General features: G+C 36.4%; 10 protein-coding genes and 1 non-coding gene across 11 annotated transcripts; 7 read left to right on the top strand and 4 right to left on the bottom strand.

The window, feature by feature from the left end:
* Window positions 1-85: 85 nt before the first annotated feature.
* On the top strand, window positions 86-1,324 carry TSR4 (small subunit rRNA maturation protein TSR4; the record flags this gene model as incomplete). The annotated part of the gene is made up of 1 exon (XM_003956318.1): window positions 86-1,324. The coding sequence occupies one exon, from the start codon at window positions 86-88 to the stop codon at window positions 1,322-1,324; it is 1,239 nt and encodes a 412-aa protein (XP_003956367.1).
* Window positions 1,325-1,436: 112 nt separating this feature from the next.
* On the bottom strand, window positions 1,437-3,479 carry IFM1 (translation initiation factor 2; the record flags this gene model as incomplete). Its single annotated transcript, XM_003956319.1, has 1 exon — window positions 1,437-3,479. One exon carries the CDS (start codon window positions 3,477-3,479, stop codon window positions 1,437-1,439), a length of 2,043 nt encoding a protein of 680 aa, XP_003956368.1.
* Window positions 3,480-3,686: 207 nt separating this feature from the next.
* On the bottom strand, window positions 3,687-5,486 carry LAG2 (Lag2p; the record flags this gene model as incomplete). Its single annotated transcript, XM_003956320.1, has 1 exon — window positions 3,687-5,486. The coding sequence occupies one exon, from the start codon at window positions 5,484-5,486 to the stop codon at window positions 3,687-3,689; it is 1,800 nt and encodes a 599-aa protein (XP_003956369.1).
* Window positions 5,487-5,799: 313 nt separating this feature from the next.
* On the top strand, window positions 5,800-7,239 carry KAFR0C02420 (WD40 repeat domain-containing protein; the record flags this gene model as incomplete). The annotated part of the gene is made up of 1 exon (XM_003956321.1): window positions 5,800-7,239. One exon carries the CDS (start codon window positions 5,800-5,802, stop codon window positions 7,237-7,239), a length of 1,440 nt encoding a protein of 479 aa, XP_003956370.1.
* A 180-nt stretch (window positions 7,240-7,419) lies between these two features.
* On the top strand, window positions 7,420-9,696 carry ROD1 (Rod1p; the record flags this gene model as incomplete). Its single annotated transcript, XM_003956322.1, has 1 exon — window positions 7,420-9,696. One exon carries the CDS (start codon window positions 7,420-7,422, stop codon window positions 9,694-9,696), a length of 2,277 nt encoding a protein of 758 aa, XP_003956371.1.
* Window positions 9,697-9,877: 181 nt separating this feature from the next.
* Window positions 9,878-9,949, bottom strand: KAFR0Ctrna5C. The gene has a single exon. It is a non-coding gene; the product is annotated as a tRNA-Cys (tRNA).
* A 982-nt stretch (window positions 9,950-10,931) lies between these two features.
* Window positions 10,932-11,375, top strand: APQ12 (Apq12p; the record flags this gene model as incomplete). The annotated part of the gene is made up of 1 exon (XM_003956323.1): window positions 10,932-11,375. One exon carries the CDS (start codon window positions 10,932-10,934, stop codon window positions 11,373-11,375), a length of 444 nt encoding a protein of 147 aa, XP_003956372.1.
* Window positions 11,376-11,823: 448 nt separating this feature from the next.
* KAFR0C02450 (uncharacterized protein) lies at window positions 11,824-12,945 on the top strand (the record flags this gene model as incomplete). The annotated part of the gene is made up of 1 exon (XM_003956324.1): window positions 11,824-12,945. One exon carries the CDS (start codon window positions 11,824-11,826, stop codon window positions 12,943-12,945), a length of 1,122 nt encoding a protein of 373 aa, XP_003956373.1.
* A 273-nt stretch (window positions 12,946-13,218) lies between these two features.
* TED1 (Ted1p) lies at window positions 13,219-14,634 on the top strand (the record flags this gene model as incomplete). Its single annotated transcript, XM_003956325.1, has 1 exon — window positions 13,219-14,634. The coding sequence occupies one exon, from the start codon at window positions 13,219-13,221 to the stop codon at window positions 14,632-14,634; it is 1,416 nt and encodes a 471-aa protein (XP_003956374.1).
* A 114-nt stretch (window positions 14,635-14,748) lies between these two features.
* Window positions 14,749-17,142, bottom strand: NOT3 (CCR4-NOT core subunit NOT3; the record flags this gene model as incomplete). Its single annotated transcript, XM_003956326.1, has 1 exon — window positions 14,749-17,142. One exon carries the CDS (start codon window positions 17,140-17,142, stop codon window positions 14,749-14,751), a length of 2,394 nt encoding a protein of 797 aa, XP_003956375.1.
* Window positions 17,143-20,011: 2,869 nt separating this feature from the next.
* On the top strand, window positions 20,012-21,892 carry KAFR0C02480 (uncharacterized protein; the record flags this gene model as incomplete). Its single annotated transcript, XM_003956327.1, has 1 exon — window positions 20,012-21,892. One exon carries the CDS (start codon window positions 20,012-20,014, stop codon window positions 21,890-21,892), a length of 1,881 nt encoding a protein of 626 aa, XP_003956376.1.
* Window positions 21,893-22,247: the final 355 nt, after the last annotated feature.

Genomic DNA, 22,247 nt, shown 5'->3' on the forward strand with positions numbered 1-22,247 from the left:
TATGGATATTGAAAAAAAATTAGTTGAGCTCATCGCAACTTTCAGAAACAGATTAATAGGCTTTGGTGAGTAATACAGTAGTCATATGTCGAGTATGGAGGAAGTAGCACCATCTTCTGATTTTGAAGATGAACAAATTTCATATAATTCCAAGTCTGGTGATGTGTATTTGGCATTCGTTGACGCACCAGTCAAAGAAAGTGACGAAATTACCATAGAAGATACATTTATTGGAGGTGAACCGGTGTGGCTGCATCCAGATTCTGTTCCTCAAAAAGATATGCTAAGATGTGGAGCTTGTAAGAAATCCGATGAGATGAAATTACTTTTACAAGCATTTTCACCATTGGACACTGAACAAATGGAAAAAATTCAAAGTGCTCATGGCATGAATAACCTCAAGCATATTAACCCAAACGATGACAGAGTATTATACGTTTTTGCATGTACCAACTGTCAAAGAAAGGGGAACAGTATTCGTTGTATCAGAGGTGTTAAACAAAACAAGAATGAGTCTTCGTTAAACTATAAAATAAAAAATGAATCAAATGAAAGCAAAAACTTTCAGATTAATCCATTTGATTTGGCCAAGACTGATAGTGTAAATCCCTTTGGTGGTGACAACCCATTTGGAGCAAATTCTTTTGGAACAAATCCATTTGCCTCCAGTGCAAAAACAGAAACCGATAATTCTAAACCAGTAAATGACAATACTAATGAGCTGTCAGTTAAAGCAGCCAGAAAGTTGCATGATTTGAAAGCCGATAAGAGGTTTGACTCTAAGAAGGCGTTTAAAAACTACTTATTGTATGTAGAAGTGGAGTCTTTTAAGAACAAACCAGATCATTTGAAGCTACCCAAGAATCTCAAAATTGATAGAGAAGCTTTAGATTTGGATAATTCAGATGATATTGAAAGTGATCTAATGAAGGATCCAATCAAAGTGGATCCTAGAACAGAAAAGCTTTCAAAGTTTTTAGATGATGATGTTTTCCAGAAATTTCAAGAGATCGCTGCCTATAATCCTCTGCAAGTTCTACGTTATGATATTGGTGGTAAGCCTCTATATTATGCAGAACCAAAGAACAAAATAAATCTCGAAGAAATTGTAGCAAGACCGGGCTTCAACCCCTTTAGTAAGAGGATTTTTGAAATGCAATTGATGCCAAAGATGATTTTGGATTTGGAAGGTTCAGTCAGTATTGAACAGGGGATGGAATGGGGAACCATTCTCGTTTTCACTGATATTGAAAATTTCACTCCAAGCTTTGATGAGCATGGTGTGGGTTATGTAGAGGAATGCGTAAAAGTGCAATGGGAGTGAACAAATAATATTTACATGTTGTAGTTTCTGTGTGTATATATATACGTAGCTGTGCCCACTAGATATACATATGTGTGCCCAATATATATATGTGTGTGTGTGCTCAATATATTTACAAGTGACGGGGGATAGAAGTCTCCTCATACACAAGAACTTTGTCGCCGGACTTGAAGGCTTCAAAATTATTATCGAAAGTTATACCACATTCCTGCCCTTTTCCTGACTTTTGTATATCGGTTTTACCGTGCTTTAAAGTGGCTATTTTTCCTTCGTAGATGGGCTCATCAGTAATTTCGCCACGAACTATAATAACTTTTGAATTTCTTTCTATTTGTCCCTGTATCACTTTACAACCTGCAATTTGGATCATTCTCTGTTTCTGTTTAAACTGAAATACTTCTCTAATATCGGCCTTAGCAACAAATTTTCTTTCAAAAATAGGCATTAGATTGCTTTCCAATGTCTCAATAACATCATCGATCAGTTTATAGATGATATCATAATATTTAATCTGGACAGTAGGATGTTTATTTACCAAGTCATTTGGTAGAGTTCCTAAATTAAAGCACAGTATTTTACTCTCCGTGATCTCGGCCATTTTGAAGTCACTTTCTGATGGCAACCCAACGGAAGAGGAAACGACGTTACATTTCACCTCATTATTTCCGAGGATTTCTATACTTTCTCTAATTGCTTCAACTGAGCCAGAAACGTCTGCTTTTAGTATATAATTGATACTTTTCGGTCCCTTAGTTTCATCTACAGGAACGTCCTCCTCTCCATCTTCGACTTGGCTCACCTTTTTGTTTTGATCTGGTGACCTACTTTCGTTAATTTTCTTTACTTCAGAGGCCTTTCTTTCAACTTCAAGTAGGTGTAGCCTCTTGGCAATATATTTTTTGGCTGTAGCTTCATTTCTCACCTGGAGAACTTCTTCTCCAACTTGAGGTAAATTTTTCCAGCCAATTATTTCAACTGCTTCAGATGGCATACCTTGCATTACCAATTTGCTGGAGTTACTCAGAATACTTTTTACTTTGCAGAAAGTGTTACCACATAGCAGAATATTCCCTTTTTTAAGAGTACCCTTTTTGACCAAAATAGTGGCAACATTTCCAACATTTGCCTTGACTTTGCTTTCAATGATCCAGCCTTCTACACTTGTATTTTTAGCGTTTTCGCATTTTATTTCCATGATTGAGCTCAAGAGAACTATACTTTCCTCTAATAAATCCATATTTTCACCAGTTTTGGCACTTATTGGAACAACTTGAGTATCGCCCCCGAACTTTTCCGCAACTATACCATGATTTAGAAGTTCATTCAGGATTCTGTCTAACTTAGCTTCCCGTTCTTTAAGAGTTGGGATTTTATCTATCTTCGTTATGGCTACTATAACTTGGTTTCCGGACTTTTTAATGTGATGGATTGCTTCAATAGTTTGAGGCATTATTGAATCCTCTATAGAAATTACCAAAACTACTATATCGGTGACGGTAGCACCTCTTTCCCTCATCTTCAAGAAAGCTTCATGGCCAGGTGTGTCTAGAAATGTAATGGTCTTCTTTGATTTTGGGGTAACAACTTGAAATGCACCGATATGTTGTGTAATGCCACCATGTTCTTGTTCGGTTATACGGTTTTGAGACTGTCGTAAATAATCTAAGATGGTAGTCTTACCGTGATCTACATGGCCAATGATTGTGACAATTGGAGGCCTGGTAGTCAAATTTTGGGGATTTACCGGCTGCTTCAAATCGTTGTAGAGGGTATCTGCTGTTGTATAGGTTCGACTGGGCACTTGATAATTATATTCTTGAAGTATTAAATTGACGTACTCTTTGGATAATATGTATGAGGGATTGATGTTACGAAGCCCTAAGTTAAGCATATCTTTCATCAAAGTCTGTATCCTACAATTCAACAAATTAGAAAGTTTGTCTATGGAGATATACTCCGGTACAACGAAGTTAACCATCTTTAGCTCTTTGTTGGATCGTATATTCCTATCATTCCTATGACTTTTTGCATAGCATCTGTTTAAAGAATATTGTGTGAACAGGGTCTGTTGGCTTGATAGAGGAAAATATCTCGATGTACAACCTAAAGATGTCAGCTTTTTATTGGATTGGGTTGTGATTGCACGTCTTAGCATATAGGAAAGACTTCACCTTCTTTTAAAGTAAAAAGATGGGAGTTTTATGAATATATTTTAGTTTACTTGATATTTGTCTGGACTTTCGTTAACTTTATTTCATATCGCTTTTAATTGTAAGAATTGTTAAACAAAATATTAACAATCTTTCAGAAAAAATGGAAAATTGCAATTTAATTTTAAAAATTGATTCAGTATATAAAATCATTATATGGATTTACTTACAGCAAAAGATTTATATTTTGACAATAATTCTGAGATTCGTCTCTGAGCATCAGGTTCTGCGAACCTATAGTTTACTAAAGGACTATAGACATTTTCATTGTACCAATCCTTGTCTAAACCCTCAAATGCATGATAGTACCTCACAATTAAGCGTGAGACAATTTCAATTGCTAAGCTTAGATCATCTTGTGTATGTAGCAAACTGTAATCTATCACAGTTTTCAAAATTTCACCACAAACATTAAAGGGAAGTTCATCAACTTGTTGTAAGATAACAAGAATGGACAATCTTAATGACTTCCCATCATCAATTTTCTGTTTCATATTCCCTACTTTCAAGATGTTCACGAAACGTTTGTTTTTCTGTAGATATGGTAAAATAAGCTCACATAATTTCGATTGTTCCTCCATCGTGAGATTTATTTGCTCTTTGTTCTTAATCAATTGCTCAGTTACATTGAGAGAAGTCTGTAGAGTTGATAATTCAATCTCGTCTTTTCCTATACGCAACTTATGAAATAATGTTGCTAACAATATTGCTTTACTAGGGAAATTGTTTAGACCTACGGATATCTCTTTCAAATCAAGCACATCCACCATTGCTTCGTCGTGGTCATGACCAACAACAACAGCAACATCTACAGCATTAATTTTGTCCTCAACGTCTAACAAAAGTTGTTGAATCTCCCTCAATTTCAGTATTTCATTCGATGGAATATTAGACGAGACCATATTTTCGTTTTCAAACTCTATCTCGTCTTCATCATCAGAAAAATCAAGCTGAGATATATAGTTCTTTTGGTCTGAGTCAATAGGATCGTTTTCTATCTTTAAATTTCCATTTCTCCCCCGTAGTCCGGACTCATAAAAACCTATCGTATCATTAGTACTTGCAAGCAATTGCTTCACGCTGGATTTCAGCTTTTCAACAAGCTCAGTGTCTAGATATACCTTTCCAGTACTAACTGACCTTATTTGAAAGAAAGGCGACAAATTTTGAATTATTTTCAATACTTCTAAAGTGTTCATTTCAGAAGCTAGCATCGGTATTAAGAAATTCACGAATAGATGGGTTACGCTTGGCGTAAACTTGTACCAGTAGCATGAAATGGTCAGGAAAGCACTCAGAGAAATGCGTTCAGTTACTACGTCCAACTCCCAACTAGTCGTCAGCTTACACATGGTTTTCAATAAATCATTTGTAATCACGGTATTTGAGCCTTTATCTGCTACCGAAAGAATGCTATCGAGTAGAACGGCTGGTATTGACTTTTCTTGTCCATTGTAGCACAGCTTCAGAAGCAGTGTCAGACATTCTGTATAAAGAGGCCCACTACTCGATATAGAACAAAAGTAAGTAACTATGTTGGTTGAATCATCAAAACATTCATCATACACAAACAAAATGTCTCTTTCGATAAAATTTTGCAGTATGTTTCTCAATGCTTGCAAAAATATATCACTTTCTGTACAGTAATTTTTACAGGACTCACAAATTAAAGATATTATTGGTTTACTTTCTTCAACCACTTCATGTATCCTCATATCTTGAAAATAAGCCCCAATTGTAAAAGGCAAAACTTCCTGTGAGAGTAAATCCCCTAGTATTTGAGACGAAGTAGTTCCTTGAATGGACCGTTGTAAGATCGGCAGTGAAAGTTCCCAAATAAACTTGTATAAATCCTCTTTATTAGAAATCTTCTTCTCTTTTTTTAAAAGCATATATTTAATATCATCATCGTTTGTAGAATTATAAGCCTCAAGCAAGTCAGTTACCTCCATTAGGAATTTTTGAAATCTTGCGAAGATGATTATTATTAGAAGACAATTAGGGTATAGATAGTGATACGAGAGTAAACCCCTCTTTATTTCTATGGAAAGACAATTGGATGGTACCTCAGTAGAACTAAATGTTGTTTCACTAGCTCAAGTAATGGGTTTAATATCACTTGATTGTTTCTTATGTGCTCGTGGCAATAGCAATATGCTTTTGATATGTGTTACAAGTTCGTGCCTTTTGAAAAAAATCACTAATGTTATTATGAAATAGGTGAGTCGAGAAAAGGAAACAGACAACTAACTACATTATTGTTCCATGACTGACACAATGGCAACCACGATCAACAATGTTGGGTTCAATCAATCAGGGTCATGCATTTCGGTAGCAACTTCAACGGGCTACAGAACGTATAATTGTAGTCCGTTTGGGAAGTTTCTTTCGGAGGAGAGTTCAGATAGAATTGGAGGTTACGCCATCTGTGAAATGTTATTTCAGACGTCATTACTGGCTCTTGTAGGCAATGGTGACCTACCAAACTTATCACCAAGAAAGCTGCGACTAATGAACACCAAAAAACATTCAATAATATGTGAAATAACATTTCCATCATCAATTCTGTCTGTTAAGATGAATAAATCAAGACTAATCATCCTTATAAAGTTGCAAATTTACGTTTATGACATAACGAATGTGAAACTTTTATATATAATCGATAATATCTCCAATCCATATGGTCTCATTTCTGTATCTTCAAATGCCAATATCTTAGCTTATCCATCACTATCTAGGTTAATAAATTCTGGAATCAAGTCAAATGTAACAAGCAATAATATTTCATTTCTAAAGACGATGAAGGGTGGACCTGATTTGAATATTTCGATAAATAATGAAAACGATAGCAATGTTATGAAAAATGGGGATATCATATTATTTGATATGAATGACCTGCGGCCAATAATAGTCATTGAAGCACATAAAAATGGGATTGCATCATTAGCATTAAGTTCCGATGGTAAATTATTGGCCACAGCGTCAGAAAAAGGCACAATAATCAGAATTTTTAGTGTAGAAACGGGCCTGAAAGTATATCAATTTAGAAGGGGAACCTACACTACAAAAATTTTATCAATGAATTTTAGTATTGATAACTTATTTCTCACTGCATGCTGCGCAAGTAAGACCGTTCACATATTCAAACTAAGTGATTCGATGAGTTCCGACAATGAGGATAGCGACGACGATGATAGTGATGACGATGAAAGTGACGACAGTGATAACGATATTGAGACTCTGAAAGCAAGAAAGCCATATGTAGATGCATCCAGGAAAACGGTTGGACGAATGATCAGAAATTCGTCACAAAATTTAACTAGAAAGGCTGCTATGACATTGGGCTCAATTTTACCAATAAAAGTCAATTCGATTTTAGACTCTTCTCGACATTTTGCCAGTATTAAACTGCCGTCACAAGATAGCAGTGAAAATTTCAATAAATGTGCCGCGACCATTGGCCAACCTGTACAGTTACACACATCGGACTATCCAGAGTTGTTTAGTAATGATCTAAATAACGACGCCAACCCAAAAATTCAGATAAATGTCCACAATAACGAATCTGAAGGTAATGCTACGACAATTACCATGCTGCCCATCAACGTCATCACGTCAGAAGGCCTCTTATATAACTACGTAATGGATCCAGAAAGAGGTGGCGACTGCTTTTTGCTATCGCAATATTCTCTTTTGGATAATTGATATTTTATATATATGTAGGTATCCAACCTTTCTTTGCGTCGACAGTATAGATATTTCGCTTACACGCAATAATTTGTCGAAGTGCCATCATCCATTGCAAAATGAAAAAAAAGTATTCAAGATCGATTCAAGCATCAGCAGTTAAAAAACGGGAGCAAGCTTCGAGGAAGGTAGGCGTACATGTTTCAGACCTTCAAGGCCTCTAGAGACCCTTTATTATTCGATATCCGACTACAAAATTCTGAGCACGATGTTCTCCTAATTAAAGGGGGCGTCGATCAAGCATCTTCCGTATTGCTGTCAGGTACCATTGTCCTTTCTGTATTGGAGCCTATACAAATAAAGACATTATCACTGAGACTGATGGGAAGAATTCGGCTGAATATTCCTAGTTCAGTACAGTCGACCCAAAATATTAAGAGAAACATGAAATACGAAAAGATTTTCTATAATCATAACTGGGATAACTTTAATATTGAAGATTATTTTGAGAACTTGTATACAAATTATGATAGAAAAAAGTCAATCTCAAGCAGTTCGTCTACAAATGTTTCTGGTTTAGCTAAAAGAAATAGATCAAACAGTTCTTTGCTTTCCCTTGGTGGCTCTTCTAGTTATCATACACTGGTAAAGGGGAATTACGAATTTCCCTTCAGCGCAATCTTGCCAGGATCATTAACCGAAAGTGTAGAAGGCCTACCAAACGCTTCTGTTACATATAAACTAGAAGCAAGCATTTCGAGACCAAAAAATGGCGATTTAATTAGGAGAAAGCACTTGAGAGTTGTTAGAACTTTATCGCCAGATTCTGTGGAATTGTCTGAAACTGTCGCTGTTGACAATGTATGGCCCGATAAAGTAGAATACTCAATTTCAGCCCCAGCCAAGGCTATTCCCATTGGATCTTCTACGCCAATTCATATAATGATAGTCCCTTTGATAAAAGGACTACGATTAGGACCTATCAAAATTTCAGTGGTCGAGACTTCACAATATTGTGGGAATATTGGTGGTACTAACAGCCAGGATAGAATTGTGACAAAGATGAAGATAAAAGACCCATTAAAACATGTTGCCAAGTTGAAAAAGTCCAAAAACCATAGAGAACGGGATGATTTCTACAGCGATGACGAGGAAGATTTCGAGTTTCAAGATAAATGGGAGGTTAATACAATTTTGAATATTCCACCCAGTCTATCTAAATGCACACAGGATTGTAATATCCTTCGAAACATCAAAGTCCGCCATAAGCTCAAATTTGTTATTTCTTTGATCAATAGCGATGGTCACATTTCGGAACTTCGTGCGTCTCTACCGGTACAGTTTTTCATTTCACCTTTCGTGGCTGTCTTTGCTACCTCTTCTGAAATTGTTGAAAGGGTAAGTAACTCTTTTGGAATGCCTTCAATAAATATAACTAATGATGATACCAGCATTTCACATAAAAACCTTCTCCCTATCTACAATACCGAAGAGAAAGGATCATCAATCCAGGATAACGAGGAAATTCTGTTTGCTAGGTCAACTTCTGAGATAAACTTGAATTCTAGACCCTTGGAAAACAATATCAACGCCACTGCCATAATCTCAGATCTGATGGCACCACCTAATTATGAGCACCATGTTTATGATAAATTATGGAACAACATCCCAATTATTGACACTCCACAAGAACTAGTTCATAGCACACAATTTGAACATAGTAACCGTAATGACGGGTCAATGGATGATGACCAGTTCATTCATCATTTACGACAAAACTTAAGGCAGTTAGATTTAGATACAGAAGGTACTGTGTCTACGTCATCATCACGCAGACCTAGTTATACTCTATCGGAGTCCAATTCGCATCCAAATTTGGGTATCGACTTCACTGCGAGCCCAGTAGCTACACCAGGCTATGATCACATATCTAGAAGAAGTTCTTTTTTAAGTCAACGACAATTTTCGTCATCTTCACTGAAGAAAGAATGGGAATTATCTTCTCTGAGCAGAGTACCATCATATGAAAAGGCAATGAGAGCTGACGTTATTGATGATGATCTACCGCCAACTTATCCAGTTGCTGAGGAACAGGAAAATGCTATTGGCGCGGGACAAAATATCGAGAGACCACAAACTGTACGTCACAGATCCTCTTCGCTTCTGACCATTCCAGCTTCGGCAAGGTCAAAAAGCCAAACACTCAATAGAAGTAACAATAGCTCTTCTTCCTCTTTGAATACACTATTTTTATCTAACACGAGTGGTTCGCTTAATAATGTTAATTCAAACCGCACAACAAATTCATTCTCCCTCAGCATGACCCCTGTGGGCACTCCGTCCATTTCCGCGACTCATATGCAAAAATCTTCGTCTCGAACTAGTTCAAACAATTCACAAAGGCAAAGCTCATTAGTTAATCTGGTCGAGATGTTAACAAAAAAGAAAAAAAATAGCTTGCATGTCAAACTTTAGTATTAAAATCGATATATCTATTTCTAAATTATTTTATTTTTGTAAACTGAGAGAAATTTATCTAACAAGATTTTTCACTCAAAAATCATCCATTTTACATCAGAATAAACTTTTGGGTTGATATGTAGGAGCTTACTGGCCTTAGCAGGTGTGTACTGAACGCAAAGTAAAAAAAATAAACAGCTCGCACTCAGGATCGAACTAAGGACCAACAGATTTGCAATCTGCTGCGCTACCACTGCGCCATACGAGCAAGTTTTTCAAAAAGTCATTTGCTTGAGGATAGTAAGCACAAAATTGAACTTATGGGCCTAACATTACCGACTCAGTGGCCGCCACACATGATCTTATAGAAGAAATCAGGTGAACACCACAAAGCCAATTGATATATAACACCAAGTGTAGTAGGGGTGGGTAATTAGTACAGAAAAATATATCATTACTGTTACCCTAATAATGAATTTTTAATGAGCAACTCATAGAACTGCACACATAGTCCATGATATATTACTGTTTGCTATCTGCCATTTACTGGTAGGCCTCACGAAGTGTCCGTAGAATGTTATTTTGGATAGATTTATTATTGCTACTAAAACAGACTGCTACAAGGGACTTTTCAAAGAACTACCAGGCAACAGGAACGAGGAAAAAACCACCTTGAATGATTAGTTCTGTACCACTTCTTTGGTTCTGATACAGTTTCTTCACCTTTTGATTGGGCCCTTACTCCAATTTACGTTGATATAGAATCTAACCTTCGAATATAACTATGTGCACTTCATACTACCTAGAGAAGTGCATTACTTGAAGAGAATAGAATGACAGACAAATTGAAGAACATTGAACATACAGAAGTTCCTTGTGCGTTTTTTGTCTTATGCATGAACGTTATATTACTCATGAATCTCTTAACAGAATTTTAATGAAGACTTCCCCACAGGCTTGCATCGTTTCATGTAGCCGAATATTTGAAATCTTCAAGATGTCTCAGTATTATTATAACTAGCTTTTTGTGCCAACTTCCTCGCAAGTCAGATGGGCTTTATTTCATATCTGGTCTGGTTTATTATTCCCGTTCCATCTTTTTTGCGTATGATACCATATCTAACTTACTCCATCGGCAAAAAAAAATGCAAGTATGAATTATATTAATTGAAGTATACAGTCTTATTCAGCATTTGATAATTTGAAACACAAAAAAGTACTATATTAGACCCTATTTGAACTCCCCTTCAATGGAACTTGAAGAAACTAGCTTACAATTGGAACAAACTTATGAAAAATATGTTGTTTTTATTCTAAAACAAATAATTTCATTTTTACAATTTTCGATACCACTGGTGATTAGTTTTGGACAGCGCTATCCTTATCTTTTCTTAGGACTCACTACTATCTTCCTAGTTTATACCGTATGGAGGATAGTAACCAATATCTACTACATTATGAAAAAATTATTGTTACTATATTTGGTAATCGTTGTGATATTCATTTACTTAAGAGGAGTTAACCAATTTTTAAACTACGACATACCATTTATATTACACTCTTTCCCTGAATTCAAAGTTAAATACATATCTCCCCTCGTTAACAACGAATATTTAGGTATCATTTTTAGATATTCGTCAACTCTTTTTAAAATGTATTTGAACAAGCTAGTGGAAATCTTCGAAAATATGTAACTATATTGCGTACGTAAGCCGATATATTGAAGAACAACCCTTCTCCTTTAGCCATATTTCTTCCGTTTATTGCAAATCTTCACTCAGATGTATAGTGGAATTACGCGAACGTGCGGCTGAATCACTCTGTTCAAAACTGATTCACAAGAAATTGATTAATGACCTATAAGAGCCTCTCTTTACATAAAATGATCTTTCAATGTGGGTTCGGGAATCATTCGAGGAGAAAGATATCTGTGGAGGGTGAGACCTTAACAACGGTATCAGAAAGTGATTTACCCGATACTATTGGACGGACTAGAAAGACATAATGAATGAACGATATATAGTTAAGCTCATGAAGGTACTGCTCTTATACCATATTACAAAGAAGATAGGAACTATTTCTTAGAGCTTCAGATATTTTAGCCATAGGAGTTGAAAAAGGGAACAAATTCAATTAACATAGATGGTAAAAGAAACCGCTTACTACGAGCTACTCGGCGTTGAACCTGATGCAACATCATCAGAAATCAAAAAGGCCTACCGTAAAAAGGCGTTATCTATGCTACCTGAGAAGCATCCAAGTAACATTGGAGCTAATGAAAAGTTCCAAGCTATTGCTGAAGCGTACCAAGTTTTGCATAGTAAAGAGTTGAGAGAAAAGTATGATAAGCTCGGAAAAGAAGCAGCTATTCCAAAGAAAGGTTTTGAAGATGCAAGCGAATATTTTCCCACAATATTCGGTGGCGAGGGTTTTAAAGACTGGATTGGCTCATTTCTTCTATTTCAACAAATGAACGAATCTTTGGACTTTCTAGAAGAAGATTTAACACAAAAGCAAAAAGAAGATAAATTACTTGAACTAGACCAAAAAAGACATCAAAATGTTAAGGAAGAGGTGAAAGTGTTGGCAGAAAAGTTAGACCATAAATTAGAGAAATATTACTTTGCAGTAAAGGATGGTAAAGTAGATAAATGGGTTAAAAAGGTAGAGCAGGAAGTAGAAATTTTGAAGATGCAGAGTTTTGGTATTGAATTATTGCATACCATGGCACTTGTCTATAGGACAAAAGCAAATAACTTCATTGCATCAAACAACACTTTAGGGGTATCAAAAATTTTCACTAAGGTGCGTGATGGCGTTAGAGATTTCATTAATAATTACAATCTAATCTCAACTAATTTGTCAGCCCAACAGACTATGGAACAGCTTGACGAAACGCAGGCTGGAAAATTGACTGCAGATGAGCGCCATAAACTGGAATCCTTAATGGCAAGTAAGGCAGTGGCTGTAATGTGGTCAGTTTCTAAATTGGAACTGATCAGCAAACTACGAGACGTTTGTAATAAAATATTACATGACGAAGAAGTTTCACCAAAAGATAGAGTAGTTAAAGCTCATGGTCTACTCCTAATTGCCGAGAAATTCGAAAAAGCCAAAAGATCACCAGAGGAAGCAGAAGAAGCAAAGGTATTCGAGAAGCTACTAGTGAATGCAGAAGCTAGAGAAATCCACAAGAAGCAAAACTCTAAACATCATAAAAAGCCGTCAACAAGCCTAAATCACACTCGTAATAACCATATCTGACTCTTTCAATTCTTCATACTTACAAACTGTTTAAATATGCGTCCCATGCTACAGCATAATTGTCTTTCCATATATATATATATATATTTTATATAATACTAATGTCAGTCTCTTATTAATGAGACGATTTTCCCATTTGCAGTTTATCGCACAAAACTGCTATTTAAGCTGAAAAATGAAAAGAGGTCCCATACACTAAGTAAATCTTGTTAAGCACGCTCGAGAAAGATCTGCATAACAAAGGCCCAGTACCTCAATCGCTAATTATCAAGCATGTGGAAGCACACTCTCAGACGGGTTTCCATTGTTGCTACTGTTTTAACAATTATAGCAAATGTTTATATTTTCACTTATCCGTCACTGCATCCAGCACGATGCTCATGGCATTGTAGTAATAATGGAACAAATGATGAGGTTCCAGCTACAACATTCGAAAAGTTTGTTTTTTATACAAACAGGTATATTAAAGATGTAAAACTACAATGGACGTCTAAGGAGCGCTCTGACCATGACACTAATGACATTCATATATTGGCCTACGGTGATCCCCAAATCAAAGGTATATGGTCTTCTACACCTTATCGTACAAGATTAGACATTTTTGGAAATGACCACTATTTGGGGCACATTGCTGGAATGATGCAGAAGAGACTAAATCCCACTCACATTGCGGTTTTGGGGGATTTGTTTTCCTCTCAATGGATTCCAGATTTTGAATTTTTCAATAGAGCAGTTAGATTTGCTAAAAGGTTATACCATAGAGATACCCAATGGTTGAAAGAAATAGAGCGAAAGGAACATGATGAAGATGGGAAGTACAAAGTCGATTGGTCTAAATGGGGGGAAAACTTCAATGGCATATTAAATAGTGAAACAAAAGATTTCGGCTTTGGATTCAAAGATATCTACTCTTGGGATGACGAAGAACCATATCTTTTCCTCAATTTAACAGGTAACCATGATGTCGGTTATTCTGGTGATGCAACGTATCAACATATGGCTAGATTCAGTGAAATCTTTGGAAAAGATAATTATTGGATCGAATACGATACTGATACGGATCATCCATGGAGAATCGTTGTCTTGGATGATATGCTGTTAGAAGGCCCCGCTTTACAGCCAGAGTTTATAACGTACACATGGGAGTTTCTATACCAACTTTTTGAAAGACAATTCAATGGTAGTACGGTTTTAATGACACATGTACCGTTTTATAAAAAAGAAGGATTATGTTACGATGGCCCAGAGTTTAGATATTATCCAGAAAATTATGAGAGAGAACCTTACAAGGCAAATCTACTGAGATCACAAAATCATCTCAGTGAAGACGTTAGCAGGCGCGTGCTCAATCTAATCTTTGACAACGATAAACCAGGTGTCATACTAACAGGTCATGACCATGAGGGATGCGAAACCTTTTATAATAAAATAGATCGGAATGGTACCTGGGTAGCCGATAATAAGGTTCTTGAAAACTCAATTCATCAGATCAAGGAAGTAACAGTAAGATCAATGATGGGAGAGTTTTATGGGAACGCAGGTCTATTAACAGGTCATTTCAATGAAGGAAAATTACAATGGGAGTGGCATTTTACTTTATGTCCTTTCACACTTCAGCATGCCTGGTGGTTCGCAAAAGTTTCATTGTTGGTCACAGGCTTTGCTTGGTCGTTGTTATTAGTATTATGATGCAGCTAGTAAAAATGTATAAATAATTAAATAGTTTCTTGAATCAAAATAAAATTTTGATTGTATGAAGAATAAAGTATGTTATATAGTTTTCAAAAGAGAAATATATACAGTTCATATGCTTGGTTCGTCTCTGGTCTGTTTTAATTGTTGTAGAAGTTGTTGTCCATGAGTCAGTGCATCACTGTCTATCGTCACACTGTTGTTTGTACTATTATGGCTCTGCAAATTCTGCTTTATTTCATTATCAATATATTTCAGTTGAGAATAATCCAATCTGAAATTTATCTTATCTATTACAGACCAATCATCCAGTTTAAATATTTTGAAATCACTTATTTCAAAATTTTCATTCTGAAATTTTATAACATTTTGCCTTAGAAACCACATAGTCTCATCCTTAGAAATTTTCCAATTTTTTTGAATCAACAATTCAAAAGAAATTTTCTTTTCTAGAGGTGTAATGGCAAAATAATAATTATAAAATAAACTGAACATTTCCAAATTTTTAAAATTTCCTAAAACATCGTTGAGACTCAAAGATTCTAGATCCTTTAAATTACAGCGAATCAAATCCCATTGTTGTGTTGATCTAAATGCATCCAATGGATTTGGTGGATTCACACCTGCTGGTATATCGTTCAATCGGTCAATATTACAGAGTTCGACACTGCGTTTGATTTTAGACCTTTTAGGATTATCATTATTGATCTCATAGCTCATTATGTATTCCTTGATACCATTAGGTAAAATTAAAGAATGGAAATCATTGAGGTAGTTCAACTCCGGCGTTTGGCGTGATTTATTTGTAGAATCCGTTTCTAGTTGACTTTGTTGTAGCAGTTCTCGTTCATCTTCATAATCTGTTTCATACTCCGTTTCTGAATCAGAGTTGAAGATCGAGGAGTTGCAAGTTAATTCAACATAATCATCATCGTTCTTATGAGCAGTGGAATCGATGTAATTTCTTTTATCTTGATCCACTTCATTTTTTGTTTGAGATGCAGTAACAAGCAATTGATCATTTGAAAAGCCACTTTGTTTATTGTGATATTGCTGGTTATTCTGATTGACTGCTGCAGCCCCTGCAGCTAATACTGCAGCCGCTGTTTGAGCAGATGATGCATTATTGTTACCAATCAGTGATTCTAATGAAGAAGTGTGATGTTGATTGTTTTCAATAGGAGAGGGAGAGATCAAAGGACTAGTACTTTTTTCTTTAGCATTATTAACCAACATAGCATTGGCTGATATAGGTGTTGACGTTGTCGAATCCGATTTTACCAATTCTATAGATTGATTATGACTAGCTGCTGCAATTGTGGACCATTTGGATTCGCCAACTGGTTTCGATGGAATTGGAGCAGGTTTTAAGATTGTAGAACTTGTTACACCATTTAGTCCCTGATGAATATGTGTATGCACGATGTCGGGGTTTTTTTCAGTAGATGGCTCAGATGGTTTATTATTAGTTACGGATGGAGCTGGAGAAGGAGACAGCCTCTCCTGAGGCGGTAAAATTGGAGTGGTGTTGATGACAGGAGTGGCTCCTAATGCTGCAGCACTGGCATGCGCGCTTTTGGCTGCTAATTTGGCAGCTTTCTTTGCCTCCCTTTCAAGTTTTCTCAACTCTTTCTTGGACTTCTTTGCCGCTTCATCTGAAGATAACGTACTGTCATCTGCCTTTTTCTTAGAAGACGGCGTGCTGGGTACACTCTCATTGTTGATGCTGGAATCATCGTCAGCGTCATCCACCAGCTTTTGAGATGCAAAATATTTGGCCACTTCATGAGCAATAGCTTCATTTGATTGTAAATCAAGATTATCATAGATAGTTTCATCTTCTATAAAATCGGCATCTTGATTTGCTTCAATAAAATAATTTAAATCGTCTCTGATATTGTTTACTTTTTGGACTTCTAGCTCTTCATTAGCTAGTAATCTCAAAGCTAATTCAATCTGTTGTTGATGCCATCTAAATCGCGATTGTAAAGATTTTAAATCTCTTATTTTTTCATCATTTGCTGCTGAATAAGTTTTCTTCTTTTTATTTAAGAGCTGCAATTTATCAACTTCGATCTGTAAAGCTTCAAATTGTCTATCTAGTTCATCTATCGAATTCAAAAGATACGTCGAAACCTCTTGTCTTTCCTTTTCTTCAGGGTCTAAAGTATCAGATTTTTTCAGACTTATATTTGAATAAGCTTTTTCTTTCGATGCTTTTTCAACTATCTTATATTTTTCCATAGCAACCTCTACCGATCGTCTATAATCTAATAATGAATCTTTATCTTTAACTTCATTTGAAGATTGCCACGATTTGATTTGTTCCCTCAATCGTTGCAGCTTTTTTATTTCTCTTTTCAAATCTGATTCTAATTTCTCCTTTTGAGATTGGTTATTGTTACAAGAATCATGTCTTTCATAAATGTCATTAAAGATCTCTAAACCTTCGTTTATCTTTTTGAAGACTTTATCCATCTCCTGTTGCAATTTTCTATGCGACATGATTAGCAAATTTGATGGAATGTGCACTTAACCTAGCAAATTCTCTGTTTTATTTAGGCTAGTGGTTTATCAATGTAACTTTTAACACTAAATCGTCACTGCAACTCCAAGTAACAATTGAAAATTCTACGTTATGATGCGATATATCACTTCGATGTTCAACTCAAAAAGAGTTGTGCGACAGAAAAAAAAAGTTATTCTTCGTTTGGAATGATATATCAAATAAGCCGGGTTACACTTTTTTAGTTGATTTCCCAAAAAAAAAAAATAGAGAGAAGCTGCCGTATTAACAGATCACATGTAGCAATGCGGCTATGCTGTTTGAATCTCTAGATCTGTACATATCCATACCTTTGTATGTGCCTAAGAATTGTTGCCACAGCATTGGTTCCATAGAGGATATTATTCAATGGCGGCCAGTCCGATTATTCAAGTCTGCGGGTTTCCTCCAATGATTTAACGGGAAGAATTCGACTGAACAGGGCATTTATGTATTTCTATGTGGCAGTCAAATTGAGAATAATAGCGTTGAATTCTTCATACTTTTTTTCCTGCTCGTTCTCCACAGGGAATGTGAACATTCAGATTCTCTACTTGTCAGTGATGTGAAATTTAATGAATGCAGAACTAATGTCGATAAAAAGGTGCTGTCTTAGCATCGTAAAATTGTTGGATATCTCGCATGAAATGATTTAGCTGATGGGATATCTTTTTAAGATTGCATAATATCATATATTAATTAGCATATTACTTACAGTACGCGCTAACACAGGGGTTTTTGCAAGTCTTTCGAGCCCGCAGAGCTCTTCTATTACTGAGGGGACATTTTGATCCATTAGCGATCATTTACGGTTGTTTGAGCGCTCATAAGATAACTGAGTGGATACTAAAACAGAAAGGTCTGGTCTAAATTGAGGAGGCCTGGAGATTAATGTCTATATTTAGCAGGATTGGAGAATCTTTCCCTGTCTACGTTCTTTCATTAGCAACCTCATGCAACAGAAGTGCACTGACCTGGCATTACCCTGCTAAGTGCAATATTGTATTACTATACTTGAGGGCAACTAGTAATTTTCTTAAAATAGCAAAACGCCGATGGTCGACTCTAACTTAGAAAGCCATTAGGTGCTGCAAGTCAATGGTTCAAGAAACTTCCAGAGCTTATTAAATAGCTCTTAGGATAGCAATAAACGAAGTAGTGCGATGCATAGTATTTGATAGAAATTCCAATATCTACAAAGCATCAAGAATTATTACCTTCAAGCCAACAAGAATATGAGAAGTTTTTTATTTACGCTGAAATGTTAGGAAGTTTTCAAAACGAACAGAACACCCCAGCGCTCCTCAAGCGAAATGCATGTTTATCCTTGGAGCATCGTTGTTAGAAGTTTTCAAAACGAACAGAACACCCCAGCGCTCCTCAAGTGAAATGCATGTTTATCCTTGGAGCATCGTTGTTACGTGAAATAATCTCTGTATGCAGAAAAGTTGCCTATTGGACCCGAAGTTCAAAATGTTGAGTGTTGATCCGGAATCTTGGGGGGGAATACGCGCGCTCATCCTCCAAACTTTATGCCGACAAAAAAACCATACTGCAATTATAATTCTGGTATGGTGCAGTTGCTAAGAAGGAAAAGACGGGAAGGGATGGGTGCATACCTTTTGTGGATGAGATATTCATCCATCTGGACTTCGTACAATCAAAGATGCAAGAGAAATGACATTCTGCCTTGATGAAGTAACAAATCAGCTTGCATATTATCGGGACTAGTTTGAACTACTCGCCCTTTCCTATTTTTAAGGTACCATCGAAGAACAATATGATCTTCACTGTTTTCCTTTTTCACCCCTGGAAAACGCACCGCCGATAATACATCTGGTTAAAAAATGTGGTTTTGGTAAATCCTATTCTTTTCTGGCGTTGCTCTGCGGAATTTTCTTGGATAGGACGAAAGATTTCGCGGTCTCCTAAGCAAAGAAGCACAAGTAAAAAAACTATCTCGGTCATTAAATAATCAGAACTTCATATTGACATTCTCTTTTTGGTTCCGCTTACGGGCTCTCAATGCCCAAACTGAAAGAAACGTTCCTAATTGAAATTATGTACGCCATAGCTATGCCTTTTTCAATGATTGAAGGAAACCTATAGCAAATTTCTGTCATATGTAGATACTTTGGACATTTATTCATTTTTTTCAACCTCTTCCAGTCCTACGAGGCTTTCATTATATCTTGTTATCTTATTTTTTTGTGTCCCTGCAAACTTAGATAAGTACGCACAGAATATGATGCTTCCTGTTTTCCTGTCCCATGTTATTGTTCATAGCAAATGAAGGAACTATTCTATTTTAAGGTAATATGCTACCTGTTGAATTTACCCCACCACTCTGAGCACACTTCATGAATGCATTAGAGACCAAAAAGGATTTTCTTCTTTCAGCGAAGAACTTCTGGCACTTGATATATAAGTGTACCGTATAATTCCATTTTGCAGTTAATTCAACTTTGCGCAGTGTGAGAGAAATATCTTCAATTTGATATTCAAATACTCATTCTTTTAAATTTAGAACAATTTGAACGCTAATATTATAGTCTTTGCAAAAATGCTCACGAATATTTCCCAAAGATATTCTAAAGAGCCTATTAATCTGCTTTCTATACTAGTTGCTGGATTATTGTTGCTTCCATGTATTTCAGCAACAACTTTCTCGGGTGACGAAAGTATATTTGGTCTAACTTTTCTTTTTAGCAGTGCCACCATTACCGCTAACTCGATTCTGGTAATCAAGTCTGGTATGTATCATTACTTCTATTCAACTTTTACAATGGTGAATTATGTTTATATGAATCAATATCGATAGCACTTGGTATGACAGTCGGTTTTACAGGCGATGTTTATAATTATGGTGTCATGGTAATTGATGATTCAGGTACTGTTATGTCAGTAATGGATTTCTACATAGACGGCAGTAATTTTATCAACACAGGAGATCTTTACGTAAAAGGTATTAAAACCATATTTGGCTCATCTGGTTATGCAATTACCTCGAGTAATTTTGATAATTCGGGTATTCTAAATTTTGACCAAAGCAGTGGGCAGGCAACTGTCACTTTAGGTTCAGGTACAATGACTAACACAGGTACTATTTGCTTACAAAATGCAAATTACAAACAATCGGCCACAATTGTGGGTTCTGGTTGTATCGCTGTGAACTCAAATGGTCAACTAACCATAAGTGATCTCTCGAAATATACCCTGGAGGATCAAACAATATATTTGAGCACATCTTCCTCCGAACTTTCAATCTCAGGGTACAACACTTCTACATCCTTAAAAGTGAGGGGTTTGGGTAATAGTAATTCTATCGTCCTTCCTGACTCTATAGCTAATTATTCCTACGATTCTGAAACTGGTATACTTACTGTTATTACAAGCCAGGGTAGTTATATTTTAGATATTGGGACCGGTTATGACACCTCTTCTATGAGTTTCTCGTCTTCGACTATTAAATATTACACTGCAGCACCTCCAGATGCAACTCAGCCTTCTGAGTGCTCCTCGTGCGGTACAATACCCTCATGTTCTTCCATCACGAATTTGACTTCAATCGCTAACGACTTTACTGCTACAACCGGTTCTACCGTCGCTGATTTAACTGACTACACTACTACCATCACTTCTGGTTCTTCCACTGTGACCGCTGTTGTTTCTGAATACACCACTACCGACTCTGATGGTGATATTGTCACAGACGAAACCACTTCTGTTATCCCTGGTTTAACTGACTACACTACTACCATCACCTCTGGTTCTTCCACTGTGACTGCTGTTGTTTCTGAATACACCACTACAGACTCTGCTGGTAATGTTGTCACCGATGAGACTACATCCGTCATCACAGATCTACCAGAACACATGACTACTTTCACCTCTGACGGTTCAGTAGTTACTGCTATTGTGTCAGATTATTTGACTACCGACTCCGATGGCCAAGTCTACACAGCTGAAACTACATCTATTATTACCGATCTACCAGAACACCTAACTACTTTCACGTCTGATGGCAGTGTCGTTACTGGCATTGTATCTGACTATGTTACCACTGACTCCAATGGCCATGTCACCACAGCTGAAACTACCATTGTTGTTTCAGATTTACCACCATCCCACTTAACAACTTTCACCTCTGATGGTTCAGTAGTTACTGCTATTGTGTCAGATTATTTGACTACCGATTCCGATGGCCAAGTCTACACAGCTGAAACTACATCTATTATTACCGATCTACCAGAATACATGACTACTTTCATCACCGATGGTTCAGTTGTTACTGCTCTTGTTTCAGATTATTTGACTACCGACTCTGCAGGTAATGTTGTAACCAGAGAGTCTACTTCTATTTTCCCAGATTTGTCAGAGCACTTAACAACTTTCACATCTGACGGTTCAGTAGTTACTGCTATTGTGTCTGACTATCTAACCACTGACGCTGCTGGACACGTCTACACGGCTGAAAGTACATCTTTACTTGATGACGTATCTGCATATACTACTGCTTACGCTTCTGCTGGTTCCGTGTTCACTGCTGTCGTTTCTGATTATTTGACTGCAGACACTGCTGGTCACATCTACACTGCACAAAGTTCATCCGTAATGGGAGCAGAAGCTAATGTGCTTACAAGTAGTATCAAAAACACAGCTGCTAGCCATATTACGGACACTCCCTCGGCGTCAAAGGTTACATCATAATCTATGGCCATCCAAGGATCTACAACCAAGGCCTTAGCCTCAAGTACACATTCTGCGGTGGCGTTTGAAGCTGGAGCAGATTTACTAGATATCAGAGGTTCAACGAAGATGTTATTAAATTGTATGCTAATGTCGATTTTCATATTCTTCTAGTTTTTTCAATAATAGATACCTTTTTTTTGCTTATTTGCACCTTATTATAACACTAAGAAGAAACGTACAAATAACAATGTTGAGTTCATAGTAAGTTCTTTGTAATATTATATGTTACTTCTTTTTTAGTTTGAGACTTCTTTATTCTTTTATTCATACATTGCCCTAGTTTTCTAGTATCTGTTGAGACTATTCACCACGC

Source organism: Kazachstania africana, chromosome 3, assembly GCF_000304475.1.
Source record: "Kazachstania africana CBS 2517 chromosome 3, complete genome".
Lineage (NCBI taxonomy): Eukaryota > Fungi > Ascomycota > Saccharomycetes > Saccharomycetales > Saccharomycetaceae > Kazachstania > Kazachstania africana.